The sequence below is a fragment of the Rhinoraja longicauda genome, chromosome 16 (assembly GCF_053455715.1).
Source record: "Rhinoraja longicauda isolate Sanriku21f chromosome 16, sRhiLon1.1, whole genome shotgun sequence".
Classification (NCBI taxonomy): domain Eukaryota; kingdom Metazoa; phylum Chordata; class Chondrichthyes; order Rajiformes; family Arhynchobatidae; genus Rhinoraja; species Rhinoraja longicauda.
The window spans coordinates 21,569,945-21,596,487 of record NC_135968.1 but is presented as its reverse complement, the minus strand read 5'-3'; the positions used below and the strand labels follow the sequence as shown (position 1 = coordinate 21,596,487).

At 44.5% G+C, this 26,543-nt stretch overlaps 1 protein-coding gene across 1 annotated transcript in view; it reads right to left on the bottom strand.

Annotated features, from left to right (window-relative positions):
* LOC144600829 (VPS10 domain-containing receptor SorCS1-like) overlaps window positions 1-26,543 on the bottom strand; it is a 410,789-nt gene that overhangs the window by 201,531 nt on the left and 182,715 nt on the right. Inside the window, 1 exon segment of the mRNA XM_078412718.1 lies at window positions 18,563-18,721. Coding sequence (XP_078268844.1) covers window positions 18,563-18,721 — 159 coding nt within the window.

The window sequence follows — 26,543 nt, the reverse complement described above, 5'->3', positions numbered from 1 at the left end:
TATTGAGCAATGAGGAAGGGTTAGTTAGCAGTCTTGATGTGTGTGGCCCCTTGGGAAAGAGTGACCATAATATGGTTGAGTTCTTCATTAGGATGGAGAGTGACTTAGTTAATTCAGAAACAACGGTTCTGAACTTAAGGAAAGGTAACTTTGAGGGCATGAGACGTGAATTGGCCAAGATAGACTGGCAATTGATTCTTAAAGGGTTGACGGTGGATATGCAATGGAAGGCATTTAAAGACTGCATGGATGAACTACAACAATTGTTCATCCCAGTTTGGCAAGAGGAGGACAAAGGGCTTAATTAGGAAAGGGAAAATAGATTATGAAAGAAAACTGGCAGGGAACATAAAAACTGACTGCAAAAGCTTTTATAGATATGTGAAGAGAAAAAGATTAGTTAAAACAAATGTAGGTCCCTTGCAGTCAGAAACAGGTGAATTGATCATGGGGAACAAGGACATGGCAGACCAATTGAATAACTACTTTGGTTCTGTCTTCACTAAGGAAGACATAAATAATCTGCCGGAAATAGCAGGGGACCGGGGGTCAAATGAGAGGGAGGAACTGAGTGAAATCCAGGTTAGTCGGGAAGAGGTGTTAGGTAAATTGAATGGATTAAAGGCCGATAAATCCCCAGGGCCAGATAGGCTGCATCCCAGAGTGCTTAAGGAGGTAGCCCCAGAAATAGTGGATGCATTAGTGATAATTTTTCAAAACTCTTTGGATTCTGGAGTAGTTCCTGAGGATTGGAGGGTAGCTAATGTAACCCCACTTTTAAAAAAGGGAGGGAGAGAGAAAACGGGGAATTACAGACCAGTTAGTCTAACATCGGTAGTGGGGAAAATGCTAGAGTCAGTTATTAAAGATGGGATAGCAGCACATTTGGAAAGTGGTGAAATCATTGGACAAAGTCAGCATAGATTTATGAAAGGTAAATCATGTCTGACGAATTTTATAGAATTTTTCGAGGATGTAACTAGTAGAGTGGATAAGGGAGAACCAGTGGATGTGTTATATCTGGACTTCCAGAAGGCTTTCGACAAGGTCCCACATAAGAGATTAGTATGCAAACTTAAAGCACACGGTATTGTGGGTTCAGTATTGATGTGGATAGAGAACTGGCTGGCAGACAGGAAACAAAGAGTAGGAATAAACGGGTCCTTTTCAGAATGGCAGGCAGTGACTAGTGGGGTACTGCAAGGCTCAGTGCTGGGTCCCCAGCTATTTACAATATATATTAATGATTTGGATGAGGGAATTGAATGCAACATCTCCAAGTTTGCAGATGACACGAAGCTGGGGGGCAGTGTTAGCTGTGAGGAGGATGCTAGGAGGCTGCAGAGTGACTTGGATAGATTAGGTGAGTGGGCAAAGGCATAGCAGATGCAGTATAATGTGGATAAATGTGAGGTTATCCACTTTGGTGGCAAGAACAGGAAAGCAGACTATTACCTGAAAGGTGGCCGATTAGGAGAAGGGGAGATGCAACGAGACCTGGGTGTCGTGGTACACCAGTCATTGAAAGTAGGCATGCAGGTGCAGCAGGCAGTGAAGAAAGCGAATGGTATGTTGGCATTCATAGCGAGGGGATTTGAGTATAGGAGCAGGGAGGTTCTGCTGCAGTTGTACAGGGCATTGGTGAGACCACACCTGGAGTATTGCGTACAGTTTTGGTCTCCTAATCTGAGGAAAGACATTCTTGCCATAGAGGGAGTACAGAGAAGGTTCACCAGATTGATTCCTGGGATGGCAGGACTTTCATATGAAGAAAGACTGGATAGACTCGGTTTGTACTCGCTGGAATTTAGAATATTGAGGGGGGATCTTATAGAAACTTACAAAATTCTTAAGGGGTTGGACAGGCTAGATGCAGGAAGATTGTTCCCGATGTTGGAGAAGTCCAGAACAAGGGGTCACAGTTTAAGGATAAGGGGGAAGTCTTTTAGGACGGAGATGAGAAAGTTTTTTTTCACACAGAGTGGTGAATCTGTGGAATTCTCTGCCACAGAGGGTAGTTGAGGCCAGTTCATTGGCTATATTTAAGAGGGAGTTAGATGTGGCCCTTGTGGCTAAAGGGATCAGGGGGTATGGAGAGAAGGCAGGTACGGGATACTGAGTTGGATGATCAGCCATGATCATATTGAATGGCGGTGCAAGCTCGAAGGGCCGAATGGCCTACTCCTGCACCTATTTTCTATGTTTCTATGTTAGCATGGACATGGTGGGCCAAATAGCCTCTGTGTTTGGCGTAAGGAAATATGGAATAATAAATATCAAAGCAGACTTAGTGATTTTTAATTACATTATATTTTTTGCATCCCAGGTGCACCCAAGTCTCTTGCCCAGAGTAGGAGAATCGAGAACCAGAGGACATAGGTTTAAGGTGAGGGAGAAATGATTTAATAGAAACCTGAGGGGAGGGGTGGGGGGGTGGTAACATTTTCATACGAAGGGTGGTGGGTGTATGGAACGAGCCGCCAGAGGAGGTAGTTGAGGCAGGTAGTATCGCAACATTTATGAAACATTTAAGACAGGTACATTGATAGGACAGGTTTAGAGGGATATGGGCCAAGCGCAGAAGGGTGGAACTAGTGTAGATGGAACATGTTGATGGGTGTAGGCAAATTGGGCCAAAGATCCTGTTTCCACACTGTCTGATTCACTGTGACTCTAAACCAGGCGATTCTCTGCATGCTGGTCCCAGAAGTCGATCTACCATCATCCATTACAATCGCTTCCCTCTTTTAAACGTCTACTTCAACAGATTCCCTTTATCATGTATCTATACTAGTGTACAACAGCTACAACAGCTTGGTTGTAATCATGTATTGTCTTTCCGCTGACTGGATGGCACGCTACAAAAAAGCTTTTCACTGTGCCTTGGTACACATGACAATAAACCAAACTCAAATCTTAATTAATGAAATCCATTGAATATTTAGATGCATTCTTTCAGAAACCTTCACAATAGAATTACTAAAGGTAAAACAGACATATTTAATTTCAATTGAAATCCTGTAACAATGTGCTGTGTTTCCTTGATAAAGAATTCTAAAGAAGTTTTTATCTGCCTGGAGGTTTTTAGTTTCGAGCCTCCACTGCTCATTCTGGAATCTCCTGCTGAAGTAACTATCACTAAAGGAAGGCATTGTCAATATTAGTAAATGCCAGTGCACAGAGGTAGGCAGGCTTGCTTTTAAGTACCTCCTTTTAGGATAACAATACACTTGACGGCCAATGCGGTGCTTCTGAAGTGCAGAACCACAGGGGATTGCACATGCTGTGATCTGGAGCAAAAAAAATGCTGGAAGAACCCAGCAGGTCAGGCGGCATCTGTGGCGACAAAGGGTTAGTCGACGTTTCAGGTCGAGACCCTGCATCAGGACTGAGAGTGTGAGGGAGAGATGGCCTATTTTGGCAACATCAGTAGCTAGGAAGAAATATTTCCCTCCGCTTTCATTATATTTAGGCAAGTGGTATTCAGGTACAAATTTCCACCTGGGGAACCTACAGTATCTTTGGCCTCATTGTACGGCTGGTTATATTTGTTGACCAAATTAAATACAACAAAGTTCTGGCTGTGCATCAGCCATAACCCAGGGTAGAAAGCATTGACTTTTCACAACACTGGGAAAATCTTAAATTGAACTTCAAATAATAAACAGCACATTTCTAAACACATAAGTTTCTATTATCTGAATGCAGTAATACATTATACATGGGTGGCACGGTTGCGCAGCGGTAGAGTTGCTGCCTTACAGCGCCAGAAACCCGGGTTCAATCCTGACTACGGGTGCTGTCTGTATAAAGTTTGTACGTTCTCCCCATGACCTGCATGGGTTTTCTCCAGGAGCTCTGGTTTCCTCTCACACTCCAAAGACTTACAGATTTGTAGGTTAGATGGCTTTGTTAAAATTGTTTCCATGCTGTATCTCTAAACTTAAAAACAAAACGATATATTATATATATTATATTATATATTATATATAATTATATAATATTATATATTATATATATATCTATATACTAAAACTCTTGTTTGTTTGTTTATTTGTTCTTGAACTACAACCAAAACGGTACATGATAGCACAACAATTTTAGGCCCACCTTATTCACCGTCGTCCCTTTGGAGCTAATGGAAGAAGTTTTCATTGAAATTGGAAATCTCCTAGGGAGGGAGGGAGGGAGAGAGGGGGAGGGAGAGAGGGGGAGGAGGGAGGATAAGGGGGGTTGAGGGGGATGAAGTGGGGGGAGGGGAAGGGGAGGGGAAGGGGGAGGGAGGGGGGAGGGAGGGGGAGAAGGAAGGGAGGGGAGAGGAGAAAGGGAGGGGGGGAGGAGAGGGTACTGCACCAATGCAGGAGAGGTTTGGGCTCAACAGATCCACTTGGTCTATTATATGTATAGTATGGGGGCGACGTGAGTGGCGCTCTCTACCCTTCCCGGTCCCCTCTCGCCCACCCACAGACCTGGGAGACACTCCCCGCCCGGCCGCCCATTTTTGGAAAAGATCTCGGATCCATCTCAGCCTCTTTATTTTATATAGGATCTTTATTTCATTGATATTCATTTTGTTTTTTAAGAAAGCAATTTATTTTAAAGAAAGGGTGAGTGGGGGGAGGGGAGGTGAGGGTGCTAGACCAATACAAGAGAGGCTTTGGGCCCATGGCTCACTCCGGCTGCAGCGCTGGCACCACGGGGCCGAGGTCAGTGGCACCCTCTCCCATCCCCTGTGCCCCCTTGCCCGCCCATGGCCCCGGGAGACACTTCCCGCTTGGCTGATGAGTGGCATCAGCCATGATCACATTGAATGGTGGTGCTGGCTCGCAGGGCCGAATGGCCTACTCCTGCACCTATTGTCTATTGTCTATTGATTTATTTTATTTTTAAGAAAAAAACTTTATTTATTTCAAAGAACAAATGCGATTTTCCCATGTCACGATGGGAACCCAGCGAGGAATGGGCTCAATGGGTCCACTTGGTCTAGTATCCCTCGAAACATGTCCTATCCATGTACCTATTTAAATGTTTCTTAAACTTTGCGATAGTACCTGCCTCAACTTAACTTTTTCTCATTTATTATATTGTATACAGAGCGCTATGTTTACATTTTCTATTGTGCTGCTGCAAGTAAGAATTTCATTGTTCTTTTTGGAACATATGACAATAAAATAATCTTGTCTCTTGGAAATAAACTCTGCCAAACACAACTAAGTCTCCTATCAAGTATGGCACGACGTTAGGAGACAAAGACCACTTTTGGCTAAGATAATTTTACAAACATTGGGCAGCAAACATCACTCACACAAAGAGTCCCATTTTCTATTTGGGTTGAGTGGTGCTAAAGGCATCCACATTTCAGTTCTACATGCTTGACACATTTGAAGATGGATCTCAAAGTTCAATTACTAATTAACAGTACGCTAGATTAAAGCAATAAATAAGAATGGACATTTAATTTAACCGTCGACAATGTACATAAATTTGAATGGTGCAGATAATGAACTGCACTGGCATTTATTAATTTCACTAGCCCATTCTTTCAGCCTCTTCACTTATGCAAACCTGCTCTTCATTCCTTCCCGTCAGAGGTTACATGCTTTTTGTTTCAGGAAATGTGCCCTCTGGCTATAATGAGAAACCTATTGCCCCATGCTGAATTTATTTGAACATAAAAAGACAAAAAAATCACCAAAAAGCTTCCTGAGCCATAAAGAGTCTATTCAACCTCAATTATTCTCATCCGCTTACTCTGAAAATCCTCCACTGTGTTCAACCGAGAACAAAGTTACTGAGGTTCAATCAGTAATTTCCAGTACGCAGTATCTCCTATCTGCCTGACATTCAAGTGTAAAGCATGATAGCATTTGAATGTGATATTTAATGATATTTTACACAATACAGTTGTCCTTTGATTGATAAGCTGGGGTACATCTTGCTCCAAATCATTTTGCCTCATTTTTAAAAATATTTGTTTTTAGCATCTGGCCATGGGTCAAGATTTATTGCCATTTATGTTCATAAGCTATCGGAACAGAATTAGGCCACCCAGCCCATCGGGTCTACTCTGCCATCTACCAGCTGATCTATCTTTCCCTCTCAACCCCATTCTCCTGTCTTCTTCCCATAACCCCTTGCATTTCGGAAAATGGTGATGTCGCTTTCTTGAATACCGGAACAGTGGTGGCACGGTGGCGCAGTGGTAGAGTTGCTACCTTACAGCAGCAGAGACCCGGGTTCCATCCTGACAGCGGGTGCTGTTGACCTGGGTTTGATCCTGTTCGAACCTGTCGACCAGGATTCAATCCTGACAGACAGCACCCACAGTCAGGATCAAACCCAGGTCTCTGGCGATGTAAGGCAGCAACTCTACCGCTGCGCCACTGTGCCACCCACACTTTGGACTTCACTACACAAGAGAGCAGTGGAGGTGTGAGGTGGAGTCATTGACTCTATTCGAAGTATAGATCGATAGATATTTGAGTCAATTGATATGAGGGTGCTGAGGTCAAACGGCATCAGCCAAGATCTTCTTGAATACAGGTTCTAGGGCAATTTGGCCTATTCTTGCTCCTGTTTCTGATGTTCTTAGGCTCTGCACTGTTAATGAAAATTCAGGTGCTACACAAAGCCATCACAGCATGGTTTGGGAACAGCTCCATCCAAGACTGCAAGAAATAGCAGAGAATTGTGATGCAGCCCAGACCATCACACAAACCAATCTCCCTTCCATTGACTCCATTTACATCTCACGCTGCTTCAGCAAGGCCAGCAGCATAATCAAGGACGAGCCGCACCCTGGCCACTCCCTCTTCTCCCCTCTCCATTCGGGCAAAAGGTATAGAAGTGTGAAAGCGCACACCTCCAGATTCAGGGACAGTTTCTTCCCAGCTGTTATCAGACAACTGAACCATCCTACCAACACTTAGAGAGCAGTCCTGAACTACTATCTACCTTATTGAAGACCCTTGGACTATCTTTGATCGGACTTGCATCACTTCCATGCTGATTTCACTTAGCCACGGATTAAATCATTGACTGCTTACTGGGTTCTGGCCTAATGGAGATTGCAATCAAGCCTAGTCCTTTTCTTCAGTGTCCAATTAACTTGATTGTGTGAAATCATCAGACTAAATGATCAGTGCTAATTAGAATTAAAACAGCCTTCATCATGCAGCAGATTTAATGGAATTCTTAATTGAGTATATTTGCATAATACCTTGATTACACAAAAAAAGAAAGTTTCCCTCTCTTTGTATTCCAAGAGGAAATGTTTATTACAAACAGGGGTGAGACTGGAAGACGGCTCATTTCCAGATCGAGTTAGTGTTCGAATTGTACAGTTCAGAAGTACAAGCCCGTCAGCCCATCAAGCTTCTTTCCCCTCTAATCCTACAATTGTTCATTCAGTAAGCATTTATTTGTTTATTTTATTTAACGCAAATGTATTTGTTCAATCTATTTTTCCTGCAGACAGTGTATTTTTTAAAACATGACAACTAGTTTCCACTAGTGGGAGAGTCCAGGGCCAGAGGACATAGCCTCAGAATAAAAGGATGTAACTTCAGGAAGGGGATGAGAAGGAATTTCTTTAGTTAGAGGGTGGTGAATCTGTGAAATTCATTGCCACCGAAGACTGTGGAGGCCAAGTCAATGGGTATTTTTAAAATTGATAGATTGCTGAATAGTACGGGTGTCAGGGGTTATGGAGAGATGGCAGGAGAATGGAGCTGAGCAGCAAGATAGATTAGCCATGATTGAATGGCGGAGACTTGATGGGCTAAATGGTCTAATTATGCTCCTTGAACTTCTGAACAACTTGTAGTGTTAAATATTTTCTTCTCACTCATATCATATTTTGAAAAAGCTCCTTGACACTCAGTGTGAAGAAGGGCTCTGACCCGAAATGTCACCAAATTTATTTCTCCAGAGATGCTGCCTGACCCACTGAGTTACTCCAGCATTTTGTCTCTATCTTCATTATAAACTAGCATCTGCAGTTCCTTCCTGCATGTTCTGTCCATTGAGTAATGGTTGTTCTTCCACTGAAAGCTACTCCACTCCATCTGAACCCATTAAAATGTTTATATAACATATAACAACTACAGCATGGAAACAGGCCTGTCCGGCCCTACCAGTCCACGCCGACCATTCTCCCTGACCTAGTCTCATCTACCTGCACTCAGACCATAACCCTCCAATCCCCTCCCATCCATATACCTATCCAATTTACTCTTAAATAATAAAATCGAGCCAGCCTCCACCACTTCCACCGGAAGCCCATTCCATACAGCCACAACCCTCTGAGTAAAGAAGTTCCCCCTCATGTTACCCCTAAACCTTTGTCCCTCAATTCTGAAGCTATGTCCCCTTGTTGGAATCTTCCCCACTCTCAAAGGGAAAAGCCTACCCACGTCAACTCTATCCGTCCCTCTCAAAATTTAAAAAACCTCTATCAAGTCCCCCCTCAACCTTCTACGCTCCAAAGAATAAAGACCCAACCTGTTCAACCTCTCTCTGTAGCCTAAGTGCTGAAACCCAGGCAACATTCTAGTAAATCTCCTCTGTACCCTCTCCATTTTGTCGACATCCTTCCTATAATTTGGCGACCAGAACTGCACACCATACTCCAGATTCGGCCTCACCAATGCCCTGTACAATTTCAACATTACATCCCAACTTCTATACTCGATGCTCTGATTTATAAAGGCAAGCATACCAAACGCCTTCTTCACCACCCTATCCACATGAGATTCCACCTTCAGGGAACAATGCACAGTTATTCCCAGATCCCTCTGTTCCACTGCATTCCTCAATTCCCTACCATTTACCCTGTACGTCCTATTTTGATTTGTCCTACCAAAATGCAGCACCTCACACTTATCAGCATTAAACTCCATCTGCCATCTTTCAGCCCACCCTTCCAAAAGGCCCAAGTCTCTCTGTAGACTTTGAAAATCTACCTCACTATCAACTACTCCACCTATCTTAGTATCATCTGCATATTTACTAATCCAATTTGCCACACCATCATCCAGATCATTAATGTAAATGACAAACAACAGTGGACCCAACACAGATCCTTGGGGCACTCCACTAGACACTGGCCTCCAACCTGACATACAATTGTCAACCGTTACCCTCTGGTATCTCCCATTCAGCCATTGTTGAATCCATCTTGCAACCTCACTATTAATACCCAACGATTTAACCTTCTTAATCAACCTTCCATGTGGAACCTTGTCAAATGCCTTACTGAAGTCCATATAGACAACATCCACAGCCTTGCCCTTATCAATTTCCCTGGTAACCTCTTCAAAAAATTCAAGAAGATTAGTCAAACATGACCTTCCAGGCACAAATCCATGTTGACTGTTTCTAATCAGGCCTTGATTATCCAAATAATTATATATATTGTCCCTAAGTATCTTTTCCATTAATTTTCCCACCACAGACGTCAAACTAATAGGTCTATAATTGCTAGGTTTACTTTTAGAACCTTTTTTAAACAAAGGCACAACATGCGCAATGCGCCAATCTTCCGGCACCATCCCTGTTTCTAATGACGTTTGAAATATTTCCGTCATAGCCCCTGCTATTTCTGCACTAACTTCCCTCAATGTCCTAGGGAATATCCTATCAGGACCTGGAGACTTATCCACTTTTATATTCTTCAAAAGTGTCCGTACCTCCTCTTCTTTAATCCTCCTAATTTCCATCACTACTCTACTTGTTTCGCTTACCTCACATAATTCAATATCCTTCTCCTCGGTAAATACCGAAGAAAAGAAATTGTTTAATATCTCCCCCATTTCTTCCGGCTCAGCACATAGCTGTTCACTCTGACTCTCTAATGGACCAATTTTATCTTCTAGTTAATCTTCCGTTCACCTCCACTGCTTTAAAAAGCATAATCCCAACGTCTGTCATTCTAAAGCTGGCGTCACTTGTACCATTCTAGTAAACATCTTCTCCATCTATCTCCAAGGCAGCACAGGTTCGTGACGTTAATTCCCGGAATGGCAGGACTGTCGTATGTGGAAAGACTGGGCTTGTATACACTGGAATTTAGAAGGATGAGAGGGGATCTTATTGAAACATATAAGATTATTGAGGGATTGGACACGCTAGAGGCAGGAAACATGTTCCCATTGTTGATGGAGTCTAGAACCAGGGGCCACAGTTTAAGAATAAGGGGTAGACCATTTAGAACGGAGATGAGGAAAAGCTTTTTGAGTCAGAGAGTTGTAAATCTGTGGAATTCTCTGCCTCAGCAGGCAGTGGAGGCCAATTCTCTGGATGCTTTCAAGAGAGAGTTAGATAGAGCTCTTAATGATAATGGAGTTAGGGGGTATGGGGAGAGGACAGGAACAGGGTACTGATTGTGAATGATCAGCCATGATCACATTGAATGGCGGTGCTGGCTCGAAGGGCCAAATGGCCTGCTCCTGCACCTATTGTCTATTGTCTATTGCCTATTGCCTTGCATCCAGAACTGGACTCAAAGCTCCACTAGGGCCCAAGCATTGCTTCAGAAACACTTTACTGGCCTCTACTGTGGCACAGCCTAGTTCAGGATCCTGCTGATCGAAGGAAACATTAACACTCGTAAAATGGTTGTTGTGACATATTTATCATCTACACGTGGAGAGATAGTTAAACATAAATTATGCGCGGCTTCCGCTGGTTCTTTGCAAATGTTAGTCTATGATATTGATTTAACCTTTTGTCTATTAATGAATGAATGAATGTATAAGTTTATTGGCCAAGTATGCATATACAAGGAATGTGCCTTGGTGCTCTGCTCACAAATGACAACACAAACACACAGTTAACAATTAAGAATAAAGCATAAACACATCAAAACAATAAGGATACAACATTACGGTCTAAACATGTGGGTGAAAATAAACCAGAGCCAAAAAGAGACTACAGACTTTGGTTATTGAGTAGAACTATCACTCGTGGGGAAAAAAAGCTGTTTTTATGTCTGGCTGTGGCTGCTTTGACATGTATGATGCACATAATTGTGCATCATACTGGGCCTACTCCATCAGGAATTTTCCTGTCATCGCTTCATGTGATTAAGAAGTCTTCTGCCACCTGTGGATGGATTTTAGCACTCTTCTCCTGAGGACAAAGTCTTTGTTAAGAACATGAGGTCAGAAAAAGGCCCTTTGTACAACTGATTTGAAACCCACAATGATTTTAAAATTTATAAATTGTTCTTTTTTTTTAAGAGATACAGCGTGGAAACAGGCCCTTTGGCCCAACCAATGATAGTTCCATCCTATGCACTAGGGACAATTTTACAGAAGCCAAGTAGCTGACAAATCTGCACGCCTTTGACATGTGGAAGGACACAGGAGCACTTGGAGAAAACCCACACAGTCACACGGGGAATGTACTAACTCCATACAGGCAGCACCTCTGGTCACGATGGAACCTGGGTCTCTGGCGCTGTAACCTAGCAACTCTACCACTGCACTGTTGTGCCGTTACTGTACCGCTGTTGTGAAATGCGTAGGCATTGTGGTGGGGGAAGAGAGCTGATCTGTGGATTAAGAAAAAACAAGACTGGGAAATTCTGGATTTTCTCATTCTATTGCCCTAGTGAGGAATGGGGTCCAGCCAAGTAGTGTCTCAGCCTCAGTTGACTATGCAGTGACTAAAATATGATGATTAAGAATTTGGTCCAACAACTTTAATGCGTGGTTAAAGCTGCCATTAAGGGGATGAAGTTTTATTCCGAGCAGGAACTACTTCATACAAACATCAAATGGGAAAGGCTAGAAATCTCCCAGTGTGTTGGCAATGAAGGCCTGCACTGGAGCGAGACAAGGGCAGTGCAGTGGTCGAGCTGTGGCCTCACAGCGCCAGAGACCTGGGTTCTATCTAGACTACGGGTGCTGACTGTACGGAGTTTTGACCCTCTCTCCGTGACCGCATGGATTTTCTCCGGGTACTCTGGTTTCCTCGCACAAAGACGTTCTGGTTTACAGGGTAACTGGCTTCCGTAAATTGTCCCTAATATCGTGTGAGTGTGTGTGTGTAGAGGATAGAACTAGTGTACGGGCGATCTGGGTTGGTGTGGATGCGATGGGCTGAAGGGCCCGTTTCCATGCTGCATCTATAAACTAAACTAAATTAAAACACTCTGGTTAATAGCTACCATTAATGGGATGAAGCTTCGTTTAATTTTAGTTTAGTTTAGACAAGTTTAGTTTATTGTCACATGTATTGAGGTACAGTGAAAAGCTTTTGTTGCGTGCTAATCTGTCAGTGGAAAGACAATACATGATTGCAATTGTGCCATCCACAATGTGAGCCATCCACATGATAAAGGGGATAATGTTTAGTGTAAGATAAAGTTCAGTATGTTCTATCCCAAACAGCTTCATACAGACATCAGGTGAGAAAACGCCCAGTACATTGCCTCTCTAAATCTCTCACAAATTTTTACGAGTTATTTTATATTTGAATAATTTCCTAATTAGCTCTCAAGGAAAGGTCATGGAAGTAGATAACCATGGATAACATTGTTTTGGGGACCATGTAGAGCAGATTGCAACGCCTAATTATCAGAACCTAAGAGCCTTATCAGAACCTCACCTTAGGATGGTTATCAGAACCTCACCTTAGGATGGCACGGTGGCGCAGTGGTAGAGTTACTGCCTTACAGAGCCAGAGACCCAGGTTCGACCCTGACTACGGCTGCTGTCTGTACGGAGTTCTACATTCTCCCCGTGACCTGCGTGGGTTTTCTCCGGATGCTCTGGTTTCCTCCCACACTCCAAAGATGTACAGGTTTATAGGTTAGTTGGCTTCAGTAAAATTGTAAATTGTCCCTGGTATGTAAGATAGTCCTAGTGTGCAGGGATCGCTGGTCGGTGTGGACATGGTGGGCCGAAGGGCCTGTTTCCGTGTTGCATCTCTAAACTAAACTCAAAAAGAGTCACAGCAGGCATTTCCTCAAAACTTTAGGAGGCATTTGTTTCCTTTGACATGTTGGTAAGCAGTGAGAATTATCAGGTGTTTAGCCAACAATCCCTTCTCGCTGTTGCTGCAGCAGCCAGTTCTGGCTTCCTCTCTCCTTTCACTTCTCATTCATTTACTCTGCAATTAGTTGTCTGGACTTCTTTCAGACGCCAGGATCAATTACTGGCAAGAGCAACCCGACTAAACGTTGAACCACTAAATAACCACCTGCCTCCAAGTTCATTACGACCATTAATTTAGCAGAGCTCATTCAAACAGCCTGTGGAATTAAAATGCTAATTTTTTTACAAGCCTCTGATAGATTTGTCTCCAGTTGATGTCTATTCCAGTCCCCCCCATCCCCAGTTGAATGTTCACACTGTATTCCAAGCGGACTCATGCATTGTTAATTTAAAATCACGCACTGTTAATTTAAATTTGTTGCTTTTTAATTTAGCTCCGATTGTCAATAGCATTTTCTACTCTGATGCATCCTTAAACAAAAGAGCTCGGAATAAAAGCAAAAATAATTGTGATTGTTTCCCAACAGCATAGATCTTGATCAATAGCATGTTAACACGCTGCCATCTCTGAGGAATATCAACTTCTGGACTTCTTTTGTTTGATCGTGACATTCTGCTCCGAAATGAGTGAATTAATTTATCTAATTGGGAACATGTTGCAAACTATGCCATATCTATTCATGACAACTGTAAAATATGCTTTTGGACGCTATATTAACTAAATTAATTCATCAGTTCATTTAAGGGAGGATGAAACAATTACAGACTGTTTAATTAAAGTTTCTGAATAACGTAATTTGCTGCTATATAATTAGGCCTGGCATTATTTCGATCCCTGTACTCTGCCTGGAGTAACCACAGGAGGCTGATATGCAAAAATAGCATTTATTTTCCTGCACAAAGATGGTGCCCAGAACACCAGAGGGTTATGGCGCCTTTGTATTTAAAAAGATGGGACGCAGGGAAAGGAACATAACAACCTCAGTTACTTTGATACTGACTCCATTCAGATTCAAGGCTTGCCAGAGATGGAAACAAAGTTAATTGGTAAAATTATAACAATCAGTTCAATTTTAATATGTGGCACAGACAATGCAGAAACAGACCATTTGGCCCAATTAGTCCAAACCAATGTTTATGCTCCACAGGAAGCCTCTGACCCGTCACATTGGATGGAGTCCCAGTGGAGGTCATTGAAACCAATGGCCTCCAATGCCAACAGATGTCCGAGGCTCTTCCAATTTGTGACAGGCTGTGGTCTCTCTTACTTCAGTGTGTATCTACAGCTGACTCACTAAGTCAGCCCTTATCATAATTCACTAATATGAGGAGGAATTTGGTGGATAGGTGACATTTTGGGACCCTTCTTCAGTCCCGACCCTTAACCTTACATATCATGTTCTCCAGAGATGCTGCCTGGCCCACTGAATTACTCCCTCACTTTGTGATTTAATCCATGGCAATATTGGCATTGACAGCCCATACTTATTTGCCCCTGAACGAGGGGAGGGGAGGGGAGGGGAGGGGAGATGTAAGAATCAACCACATCAATTCCAGGCCGAGTCAGTTGGAAGGCCGATTTAGTCTGAAGAAGGGTCCCAACCCGAAACATCACCAATCCATTTTCTCCAGAGATGCTGCCTGACCCACTGAGTTACCCCAGCATTTTGTGTCTATCTTTGGCATAAACCAGCATCTGCTGTTCCTTTTTTTATTGCAGAAGGCTGACTAACCTTCCTGGTGATCAGTCATCCAGACTGCAAGTGAACTGTTTTGGCCTGGATTGAGCATAGAACAATACAGCACAGGAGCAGGCCCTTCGGCCCACAATGTCTGTGTTGAACATGATGCCAAATAAACTGATCTCCCCCGGTTGCACATGATCCTTATCCATATAAGAAACATAGTCAATGTTTCGAGTTGGCGACCGGTCGTCATTCCCAAATCGCTTTACGTCGGACGGTGGAGCATTGTGACTCCTTGTGTCAAGGTCGGAAGGTGGTTTCTAAAGTACAAGTGGGGATCTCTGCAGAGTGTGGGCAGGAAATACATCACGCCCTTGGATTGGGTGGTGATTGCTGTGAGGGCGCCTGCTCCATGTGTATGGTGGCGCTGGAGACATCAAGGGCAGCTCTCCCGGTGTTGGTGGCGCCGGCTGAACACCATGCTGCCATTGGGGCGGCTTGGCCCGGCTCGGCCCGGCTCGGCCCGGCCCGGCCCCCTGGTGGCCGGCACCTCCCTCTCCCGCGAGCCGGGCTCTCCCACTTCGACCCCGGGCTCCACCAGCATCGTGTGCAGGATTGCCGGGGTCGCTGCCTTACTCTGGGTTCTGGGGAGGGGAAAGGAATTGGGGGGCCCGGCAGCTTCCCACCCACCCAACCAACCAACCAACCAACCAACCCACCCAACCGACCGACCAACCACCCAACCAACCAACCAACCAACCAAACCTGCCCTCCAGGACAGCAGAGTCCGGCTCTGTTTGCCGGCTGCCACGGGGCTTCATTGAACCGGACTGTCAATGGGGAACCTACTGCGATTGGTGTCGGGGAGTGGCTGCCTCGGTTTCTGACTGTTTTGTGGATTGGATGAATTCCCGTGGGTTTGGGCAGTTTGAGTGGATTGTGGTCGCTGCATGACTTGGAGGCACCGATTAATGTTGATCCCTCAGAGTCCGGGTCACGCAGCGGGTTGCAGTCCACTTGGATTGCTTGAACCTGCGGGAATTCGTCCCATCCACGGGGAGCGGTCAGGGACTGGATCATTCTTTGACGCTGGTCGCGGCCCTGCTCATAGAGGGATAAATTCATGAGAGGAATAAATCGGTTAGATGCACAGTCTCTTGTTTATTTAAGAAACAATTAGACAGGTACATAGATAAGGACAGATTTGGAGGGATATGGGTCAAACGCAGGCAGGTGAGACTGGTATAGGTGGGACATGTTGGTCGGTGTGGTCAAGTTGACTATGAATTTATGAAGAATATTGAGTTCAGTTATCCTCTGTAAATGATATTAAAGGCTCTCGTCAGTTCAATAGCCTGGCTCTCTTCTCAACTCGTTAACCTACTATAGGCCACAGCTAACAATGGACTGCTTCCTTGATCATCGTTACTTTTTTGCATGATTTTCATTTCTTTGTTCTATATCTCTCTCTATCGCTGTCTATATCTCTTGTTCCCCTTTCCCCTAACTCTCAGTCTGAAGAAGGGCTGACCCGAACCGTCACCCATTCCTTCTCTCCAGAGATGCTGCCTGTCCTGCTGAGTTACTCCAGCATTGTGTCAACTTACAATAGAAATGTGAACACTGGTGGATTTGCCTTTCTATGGCTCTATTACGGTTTTAAATGAGACTTTTAGGGGCCGCAAATACACGTGAAGATATTCAAGTAAGATGTCCTTTTCATGTACTCAGGAAGAAGCTTGCCTTTGATCTTGGGAGCTGTAACAGTGGCATGGCAGTGAAAGCACATCCCCTTTCAGTGCACAAAGAGAAGACCATTTCACGATTTGCATCTAATCTCCAGTCACACTGTGGAGAGGAATGAAAGACTTCCATATATTTAAAGCCTTACAGGACATCCCAAAGCACTTTGCAGCCATTGAAGTATTTATCAAACAAAGGTTACTGCCGTTACATTCGAAACACAGCGACTCTACTTCCTTAGAAGGCTTAGGAAGTTTGACATGTTCCCAACAACTCACACCAGCTGATGCGCTGCAGAAAGCATTGTATCAGGATGCATCACATCACGGGAACAGCTCCATCCAAGACCGCAAGAGATTGCAGAGAATTGTGCACGCAGCTGAGATCATCAAACGAACCAACCTCCCTTCCACTGACTCCATTTATACATCACGTTGCCCCGGCAAGGCCAGCAGCATAATCAAGGATGTGTCACGCCCTGGCCACCCCTTCTTCTCACCTCTTCCATCGGGCAAAAAGCACGCCTCCAGATTCAGGGACAATTTCTTCTAGCTGTTATCAGGCAGCATAAGCATCCTGTCAACAACTAGGTCTTGAACTACCCCTCAACCACATGGGAGACCTTTGGGCTATTTTTGATCGGGCTTTACTGGCTTTTTCTTGCACTAAACATTATTCACGTTATTCCCTTGATCATGTATCTGCACATTGTTGATGGCTCAATTGTAATCATGTATTGCCTTTCTGCTAACTGGCTAGCACACAACAAAAGCTTTACGCTGTACCCCGGTACATGTGACAATAAACTTAAACTTAAACCCAGAAAGAAATATGTTAATGACCGGGCGGGGGGGGGGGGGGGGGGAATGCAATAAATATTACCCAATAAACCAGTAACTAAGATAACTTAAAGGCAGTGCAGTGTCGCAGCTGTACAGTTGCTGCCTGACAGTGCCAGAGATCCAGGTTCGATCCTGACTATGGGTGCTGTCCATACGAAGTTTCTATGTTTCCCCCGTGATCACGTGGGTTTTCTCCGGGTGCTCTGGTTTCCTCCCACACTCCAAAGACGGGCAGGTTTTCTATGTAAATTGGCTTCAGTAATAATTGTAAATTGTCCCTGGTGTGTAGGATAGTGCCAGTGTATGGGGTGATCGCTAGGGTCGTTGCGGACTCAGTGGGCCAAAGGGCCTGTTTCCATGCTGTATCCCTAAAGTCTAACAGTCTCCAGAAGGAATAAAATAAACTACCAATTATGTTCCTGTAAATTAAACCGTTCAGCCATTTGAAACAATTTTTTTTGTGATTTTTTGTTATATCTTTTTCACAAAGCCAATAAATCCTACTTGTTCATTGGCAACTGTCAAGCCTGTCGAAATGACAGCACAAATGCATCGAATAACAAAAGAATTCTCTGTCCATATGCCGTGACAGGCCTGTTAATTAAGTTGTGGGCAAATGGATGCTTACAGTATAATTTATATTTTTAGCTTAGATTCCTTTATTGTCCATACTGCCAGATGTGACAGGCAAGGTAAAATTCTATCGTGGTGGGATTGAAATCCACGGTCTCAAAAGAAAAATTCAAAGACAGAATCCGAGGAATTCTCGATCCTGTGCCGTGCCTGGAAGGTGGTCAGAGGTTTGAGTTTGATCCTATGTAAGCCTTGAGACGGAGACGCTGGAGATGGAAATGGGATGGAGATCAAACACTGCCCGTCTAGATGTTCTACACTTCAATTCCTTAACAGCCTCAGGAAGGCTCCTGAGACACTAAAAAATATTGTGACTTCAACTTATGGCAAATCAAATGAGATGCTCCCAGCCATGTGTAGCTCCTTCGTCAGAGTAACGCCTGCAGCAATCTCAAGAAGGGGGCATCAGATTCAAAATTCTCTATAACGGTAAGGGATATATATTTTTATTGCCCATGCAGTCCCCTTTTGAACAGAATATACCGTGTTACCTACCAGTTGCCAGTGAAAGCACAGGGTTCTATCTCGCACAGAAACGAAAGCGAGTGAGAGTTCACACCTGATGACATGTTGGTCCCTCTCCAGGCCAAGTTAAAAGGTCAAACGCATCGCTGCAGTGGGAAACATTACTCATATTGACTGGAGTGGCAGGACTCACCTTCTGATCCTGGCTGTAGGCCATAATCCAATCCTCCTCCTCCGGGTGGAACAGCATGCTTTGGATTTGAAAGCTCTGCCGGTACTTTTGATAGGTCGCACCCTCGTCTGAGCTGATCAGAATGCTGCTCTCGATCTCAGGGTCGCTCACCAGCATTATCTGTGCAGGGCAGAACGAGAGAGAGAGAGAGAAGTGAAACTCGATGAACGTTTAGCGTGAAGACTCAAGCTTGTCTGTCCAGAATCAATTATGGGCACTGGTGGAGGACAATTGGCAAGGCTCCTGGTAGCACCATCTCATCAATCCAATATCTTGGCATTTTACCCATCGCCCTGTAAATTATAGTCGCACAGTCGTAGAGTCATATAGCTTGCAAATTAGCCCAACTTGTCCACGCCAAGTTCCTCCAGCACTTTGTGTTTTGCACTCTGAACCACACGATTACTTTCTGACCTGTCACTGGACATGCTTGGCATAAATGATCTCTGATAAGTTTTCCTGAATTTCCAAAGCTACAGAACAGCGAAAGTATTAAAAAATAACAGTACATTTGTCACAGGAGAGTTTGCTGCTTCCTTTAACGAGAATCACCGCCTGGATTCAGGTGCTGATATGGATACTTTTTCATTAAGAGTCGATAAACAAGCTTTCAAGGAGACACATGCTTCTAGTGCCAACCCTTGGCACTGTAATTCATCACCATCACGGGGGGGGGGGGGGGGGGGGGGGGGGGAGTTTAGAAAAACCATTTACTTTCTTTAAATGTTGACAAATGGATTTCAGCGACACAAAATAGCTCATAATTTTTCGTAGTACTGAAAACATTTGTTACTTGGGGAAATTATGTTTCATTCTCCACTTTATTCAAAGCTCTGTGTGAGGATCTCATTAGAAGGATCGATTGAGTCTCTATAAACACTGAGCTCCTGCTGTCCCTGTGTTTGACTAGCTGGTTTTATTAAATAGATCATGAAGTGGACCTGCTGTACATCGGCGAGACCAACCGTAGACCCGGCGGCCGTTTCGCTGAGCACTTACTTTCCGTCCGCCTGGGCCTACGGTATCTCCCAGTCGCTAGCCATTTCAACCCCCCTTCCCATTCCCATACTAACCTTTCTGTCCTGGGCCTCTTCCATTGCCAGAGTGAGGCCACAAGCAAATTGGAGGAACAACATCTCATATTTTGCTTGGGTAGCTTACACCCCAGTTGTATGGACATTGAATTCTCTAAATTTAAGTAACTTCTACTTATATTCCCCTCCCCTCCCCTCTTGCCTCCTTCCTCCACTCTAGCCATTTTACCAGTTCCACAGTTCTCCACATTGTTTCCCTCTTGAGATCACACCTTCCCCAGTCAATGATGGGCTTACCAGGCACCACACTGCCTGAGGTCATTTGTGGCTGCCCTTGATTGTCCCTGGTCTTTTCTCACCTCTTCACTCCCCTCCCCTCCCCCCTCCACCCCCAACTTTCAGTCTGAAAAAGGGTTCCGACCCGAAAAGTCACCCATCCATTTTCTCCAGAGATATTGCCTGACCCGTTGACTTACTCCAGCACTTTGTGTCTTTCTTTCGTAAAGTTTCTTCTTTAATTTGATCCCATGCCATCACTCAAACCAACCTCCCTTCTGAAGTCTGAAGAAGGGTCCCAACTTGAAACGTCACCCAGCTTTTTCTCCAGAGATGCTGCCTGACCTGCTGTGTTACTCCAGCACTTTGTATCTATCTTCCTTCTACTGACTCCATCTACACTTCACACTGCCTCAGCAAGGCCACCAGCATGATCAAAGGCGAATCTCACCCTTCTCCCTCTTCTCCCCTCTCCCATGAGGCAAGAGGTACAGAGGTTTAAAAACGCACACCTCCAGATTCAAGGACAGTTTCTACAAAGCTGTAATCAAGCAACTGAACCGTCCTCTCACCAGCTAGAGTGCGGTCCTGACCTCCCATCTACCTCATTGGAGACGTCCAAGGGAGGTGATGGCTGGAGGCCCTACAGCAGCCTGGGGCTTGCCTGGAACGGGCACCGCTCATAACAAGTGGAGCACGGACTGGACTTGGAAAATAATGCCAATATATGGCGCCTCTTGCATGCGGGATCAGTGGACTATTTCTGTACGTTTGCTAATCAGGGATGTGCTTGGGTATGGCAATACTCTACTGGACTGTTTGTAAGAAAATAATTTAATTGTGCGTTTGCACTTCACACATGTGACAATAAAAGCACCATTGAACTCTGACATACTTAGCCCGAGTGTTGACAAAATCGTCACTGATGTAATCCAATAAAAAACAATCCTCAAAAGATAGTTAGGAACGGGTAATAATTGTAACACTGCCCATATTCCAAAAAACGAATAATTATTTTTTAAATCATTGCAGGAGGAATTTAAGCTTCATCATTCATTACTTCAATACTGCATGTTCAGATTGATAAACTTAAATGAACCAAGATGAAGGCAGAACTGAAAATGCAAATGGCTCATTTGAGCAGTGGTTAAGTAAACGTCTCATCTTCTATTCATGTCTTCAATTAAATTGAACAACCATCCTCCTCACTGAAAGAGAATTGGTTGCCACTTCTGATCCAGACTGTGTTTATTAGGTTGTGTGTGGTCTCTCATCCTTGCTCCACCCCATCACTTGGCCCGCAAACATCTGACGTGATGCTCCTCTCATGCTCGTTCCCATTGATTAATAAAAAAAATGCAACTCAGGAAGATAATTCCCTTTGTGCCTTGGTAATGCAAACACGCAGTTATTAAAAAGCCTAGCTTATCCATATGTATGAGGAAATGTTTCATTTCTTTCATGCCTGTCTTTGCTCTTAGATGGTTATGCAGTCATTGAGTCATACATCGTGGCCCTTTGGCCCAACTTGCCCATGCTGACCAACATGCCCCTTCTACACTAGCTCCGCCTGCCTGCTTTTGGCCCATATTCCTCTAAACCTCTCCTATCCATGGACCTGTCTAAATGTTTCTTGAACATTGAGATGCCTCAACTATCTACACTATCCCTCAGGTTCCCAACTTTCCCGCCTTGCCTTAAACCCATGTCCTCTGGTTCTTGAATTCCCTACTCTGGATAAAAGGCTGTGCATTTACACTATCTATTCCTCTCATGATATTATGCATAACCACTTACACTAATATCTTACACTTCACTCTGCCTCGTAAAAACACTCAACGTGATCAAAGACAAGTCCCACCCCTGTCATTTTTTCTCCCCCATTCAAAGGACTCTGTGCATTTACCCGATCTGTTCCTCTCATGATTTTGTACACCTCTATAAGATCACCCCATATCCTCATCCTCCTTTAAACTGGTTTAGAGGCATCTTCAGGTTTTCATTTAATTGCAGAAAGGACCTTACAAATGATGCTGAAGTTCAAGAATCTGCTGCCAGATGTGCTGCTGAAATCATGGAAAGCAGAAGGAATGAAAACAGAAAATGCTGTTGATGTTTGAGGATGTTTGAGGACGTTTCCTCTCGTGGGAAAGTCTAGGACCAGAGGTCATAACCTCAGAATAAAAGAACATACCTTTAGAAAGATGAGGAGGAATTTCTTTAGTCAGAGGGTGGTGAATCTGTGGAATTCATTGCCACAGACGGCTGTGAAAGGCCAGGTCAATGCAGGCCAAGTCAACAGAGAGTATTAAGGCAGAGATTGATAGATTATTGATTAGTACGGGTATTAGAGGTTATGGGGAGAAGGCAGGAGAATGGGGTTGAGAGAGAAAGATAGATTAGCCATGATTTTATGACAGAATGGACTTGATGGGCTGAATGGTCTAATTCTGGTACTATAACTTCTGAACCCATGAACGCCTGATACTGAGCAGATCAGACTGCGTCTGTGGCAAGAGAAACGTATCTATGGCATTTCAAGTCGATGACATTTCGTCAAAAGTGTAGAAGCCAGTGTCATTCAAGTTACAGAGTTCATAGGTGGAATAATTCCTCTAACTCAGGTGCTGCCTTGCAGTGCCCGCGTTTAATCCTGACTATGACTGCTGTCTGGACTGTTTGTATGTTCTCTCTGTGGCCACGTGGGTTTCCTCGGGTGCTCCAGTTTCATCCCACACTCCAAAGATGCACTGGTTTGTAGGTTAATTGGCTTCGGTAAAAAAATTAATTTGTCCCTAGTGTGCAGGATAGTGCTGGTGTATGGCAATAGACAATAGGTGCAGGAGGAGGCCATTCGGCCCTACGAGCCAGCACCGCCATTCAATGTGATCATGGCTGATCACTCTCAATCAGTACCCCGTTCCTGCCTTCTCCCCATACCCCCTGACTCCGCTATCCTTAAGAGCTCTATCCAGCTCTCTCTTGAATGCATTCAGAGAATTGGCCTCCACTGCCTTCTGAGGCAGAGAATTCCACAGATTCACAACTCTCTGACTGAAAAAGTTTTTCCTCATCTCCGTTCTAAATGGCCTACCCCTTATTCTTAAACTGTGGCCCCTTGTTCTGGACTCCCCCAACATTGGGAACATGTTTCCTGCCTCTAACGTGTCCAATCCCTTAATAATTTTATACGTTTCGATAAGATGGCGATCGCTGGTCGGAGCGGTCTCGGTGGGCCGAAGGGCCTGTATCTCTAAACTAAACTAAACTAAACAGCTTCTTGTTTCTCACTGGTTATCAGATTCACTCTTGAATCAATCACCTCTTTCACACCCCCTTCCCGAAGGTAATGCAACACACTTGTCATCTCATCATCACCTTTAGACTTTACTTTAGAGTTATCACAGAAACAGGCCCTTCGGCTCACAGTCCACACTGGCCAGCGATCACCCCACACACTAGCAGTATCCGACACATTAGGGACAATTCATGATTTTTACTGAAGCCCAATTACCTCATCTGGCTTTTCTGCTATTGCACTTTAGTATTTTTGCGCTCTACTTTAAATTGAAAAGTAAGCTTTGCACGATTCTGTGGCTTTGGCTTATTGTATTTATTGTTGTAGCTGTCATTACCATGTATACCGTTTACTTTCTGAGCTACATGCAAACAAGCTACATCCTTGCACCCTGGTGTATATGACAATAAAATGATCTAATCTATTGTAATTTTATGACTTGGGTTCTTCTATTCAATCTCATCGCCACTGTTCTGTGTTGTTAGATTACCCACCAATTTTCCGACCAGGGGAATATTTCAGCACTGCACTTGGCTCCAACAACCTTTCTTATCTTCAGGGACAGCGACACTTATAATATTCCCGTTAAGCTGCTTATTTCTCGATTCTCCCAAAATTCATGCTTCCTGTGGGCTTTCTATAATCTATTTTCTTTGTTAATTTCCATTTTAATTGCCCTAATCTTCACCCTTGGGACTATTTGCTTGTCTGCCATTTGTTGCTGAGGTACATCTAATACATGCCACACATTCAGTATGAAAATCACACTCTGCAGTGTTTGACTTGACCATTTACTAACAATCTAACTAACACCCATTCCATTCCAAAGCTCTCAAAAGAGGCAAGTGAGATTTATTTATATGTAGCAACAATTCTGGACTTGCAGATATCCAGAGGTACCCAAAGAGGGGTATTCACAACTGTAAAGTCGTAAACATGGCAGCAAGAATGTATACAAGGAGTCTCTCTCTTTCTCTCTGTCTCTGTTTTTCTCACTCACTGACTCACCGACTGACTGACCGACCGACTCACTCACTCACTCACTCACTCACTCACTCACTCACTCACTCACTCACTCACTCACTCACTCACTCACTCACTCACTCACTCACTCACTCACTCACTCACTCACTCACTCACCCGTTCAATCCTGACCTCAGGTGCTATCTGTGCGGAGTTTGCACATTAATTTTGTTTAGTTTACAGATACAGCGTGGAAACAGGCCCTTCAGCCCACCGAGTCCATGCTGACCAGCGATTGCCCGTGGACAAGTTCTATTCTGCACACTAGGGACAATTTTACTGAAGCCAATTCACCTAAAAACCTGCACGTCTTTGGAATGTGGGAGGAAACCGGAGCACCCAGAGAAAACCCACACAGTCACAGGGAGAACGTACAAACTCCGTACAGACAGCACCCGTAGCTGTAAGGCAGCAACTCTACCGCTCCACTACTGTGTCGCCCTATTCTCATCATTTTCATTCACCTATCATATCCTCCCTGTTACTTCATGAGTTTCTTCTGGGTGCTCTGGTTTCCTCCCACATCCCAAAGACATGTAGGTGAATTGGTCTTTGTTAATTGCCCCTCGTGTGTCGGGAGTGGGAAAGATAGAACATAGGACCGGGATAGAAAGGGAACATGGAAAGGGAAACATAGAACGAGTGAGTGGGTGATCGATGGTTGTCATGGACTCGGTAAGCCGAAGGGTCTGTTTCCATGCTGTATCTCTACCCTAAGCTGATATTGAATGGCAGAGCTGGCTTGAGTGACTCAGTAGCCTACTCCTGCCGTTGATGCATATATTTGTGTTTATAACTAATGCCTGTGACACTCTTGGTGTGGGTAAACCAAGCAAACAGCCCATGGACGAGCTGTAGAAAAAAAAAAGAACTGCAGTTGCTGGTTCATACCAAAGATAGACATAAAGTGCTGGAGTAACTCAGCATCTCTGGAGAAAAAAAGATGGAAGACGTTTCGGATCGGGACCCTTATTCAGACCGAAAGTATGGGGTGGGGGGAGAGGGGAGGTGGTGAATAGCTGAAGGCGAGAACAGACCACGACCACTCAGGGCTGGGCACAAATGGCACCCACCCTGCCTGAGGTAACTTGTGGCTGGCCCTGATCGGTCCTCTTCAGCTCTTTATCCACCAATCTCCCTCCCCCACCCCGTACTCACAGCGTGAAGAAGGGTCCCGACCCGAAACATCACCCAGCCTTTTTTTCCAGAGATGCTGCCTGAACCCGCTGATTTACTCCAGCACTTTGTGTCTATCTCGGGGACGAGCTATCTGGTTTTCATGATGCAGTGATGGTCATCTATCACCATGTATCTCAACACTGGGAGTAGGTTGCTCAAGGCACTGGGAACACGTTTGCTCGTGAGTAATGAGACTGTTCTGCCTGACAAAAGCAAAGGGGATTTTGTATTCTCTCCTTCCACAAACAGTCATTTTGCAGCACGACAAATAGGAGGCATAAATTTCAACGTAGACATTAATCATGGCGGGAATAGACACAAAAAGCTGGAGTCACTCAGCGGGACAGGCAGCATCTCTGGAGAGAAGGAATGGGTGACGTTTCGGGTCGAGACCCTTCTTTAGACTGGTTAGGGATAAGGAAAACGAGAGATATAGACGGTGATGTGGAGAGATGAAGGACAATGAATGAAAGATAAGCAAAAAAATAACGATGATAAAGGAAAGGCCATTGTAATCTGTTTGAAGGGTGAAAACGAGAAGCTAGTGTGACTTGGGTGGGGGAGGGATAGAGAGAAAGGGAATGCTGGGGCTACCTGAAGTGAGAGAAATCAATATTCATACCACTGGGCCGTAAGCTGCCCAGCGAACTATGAGATGCTATTCCTCTAATTTGCGTTTAGTCTCACTCTGAAAATGGAGGAGACCGAGGACAGAAAGGTCTGTGTAGGAATGGGAAGGAGAATTAAAGAGTCCAGCAACTAGGCGATCAGGTTGGTCATGCGGGCTGAGCGAAGGTGTTTCGCGAAATGATCGCCCAGTCTGCGTTTGGTCTCACCGATGTATAAGACTCCACATCTTGAACAACGGATACAGTGGATGAAGTTGGAGGAGGTGCAAGTGAACCTCTGCATCACCTGAAAGGACTGTCGGGGTCCATGGACAGAGTCGAGGGAGGAGGTATAGTGACAGGTGTTGCATCTTCTGCGGTTGCTGGGGAAGGTACCTGGGAGGGGGTGGTTTGGGTGGGAAGGGATGAGTTAACCAGGTAGTTGCGGAGGGAACGGTCTCTGCAGAAGGCGGAAAGAGGCGGAGATGGGAAAATGTGGCTAGTGGGATCCCATTGGAGGTGGT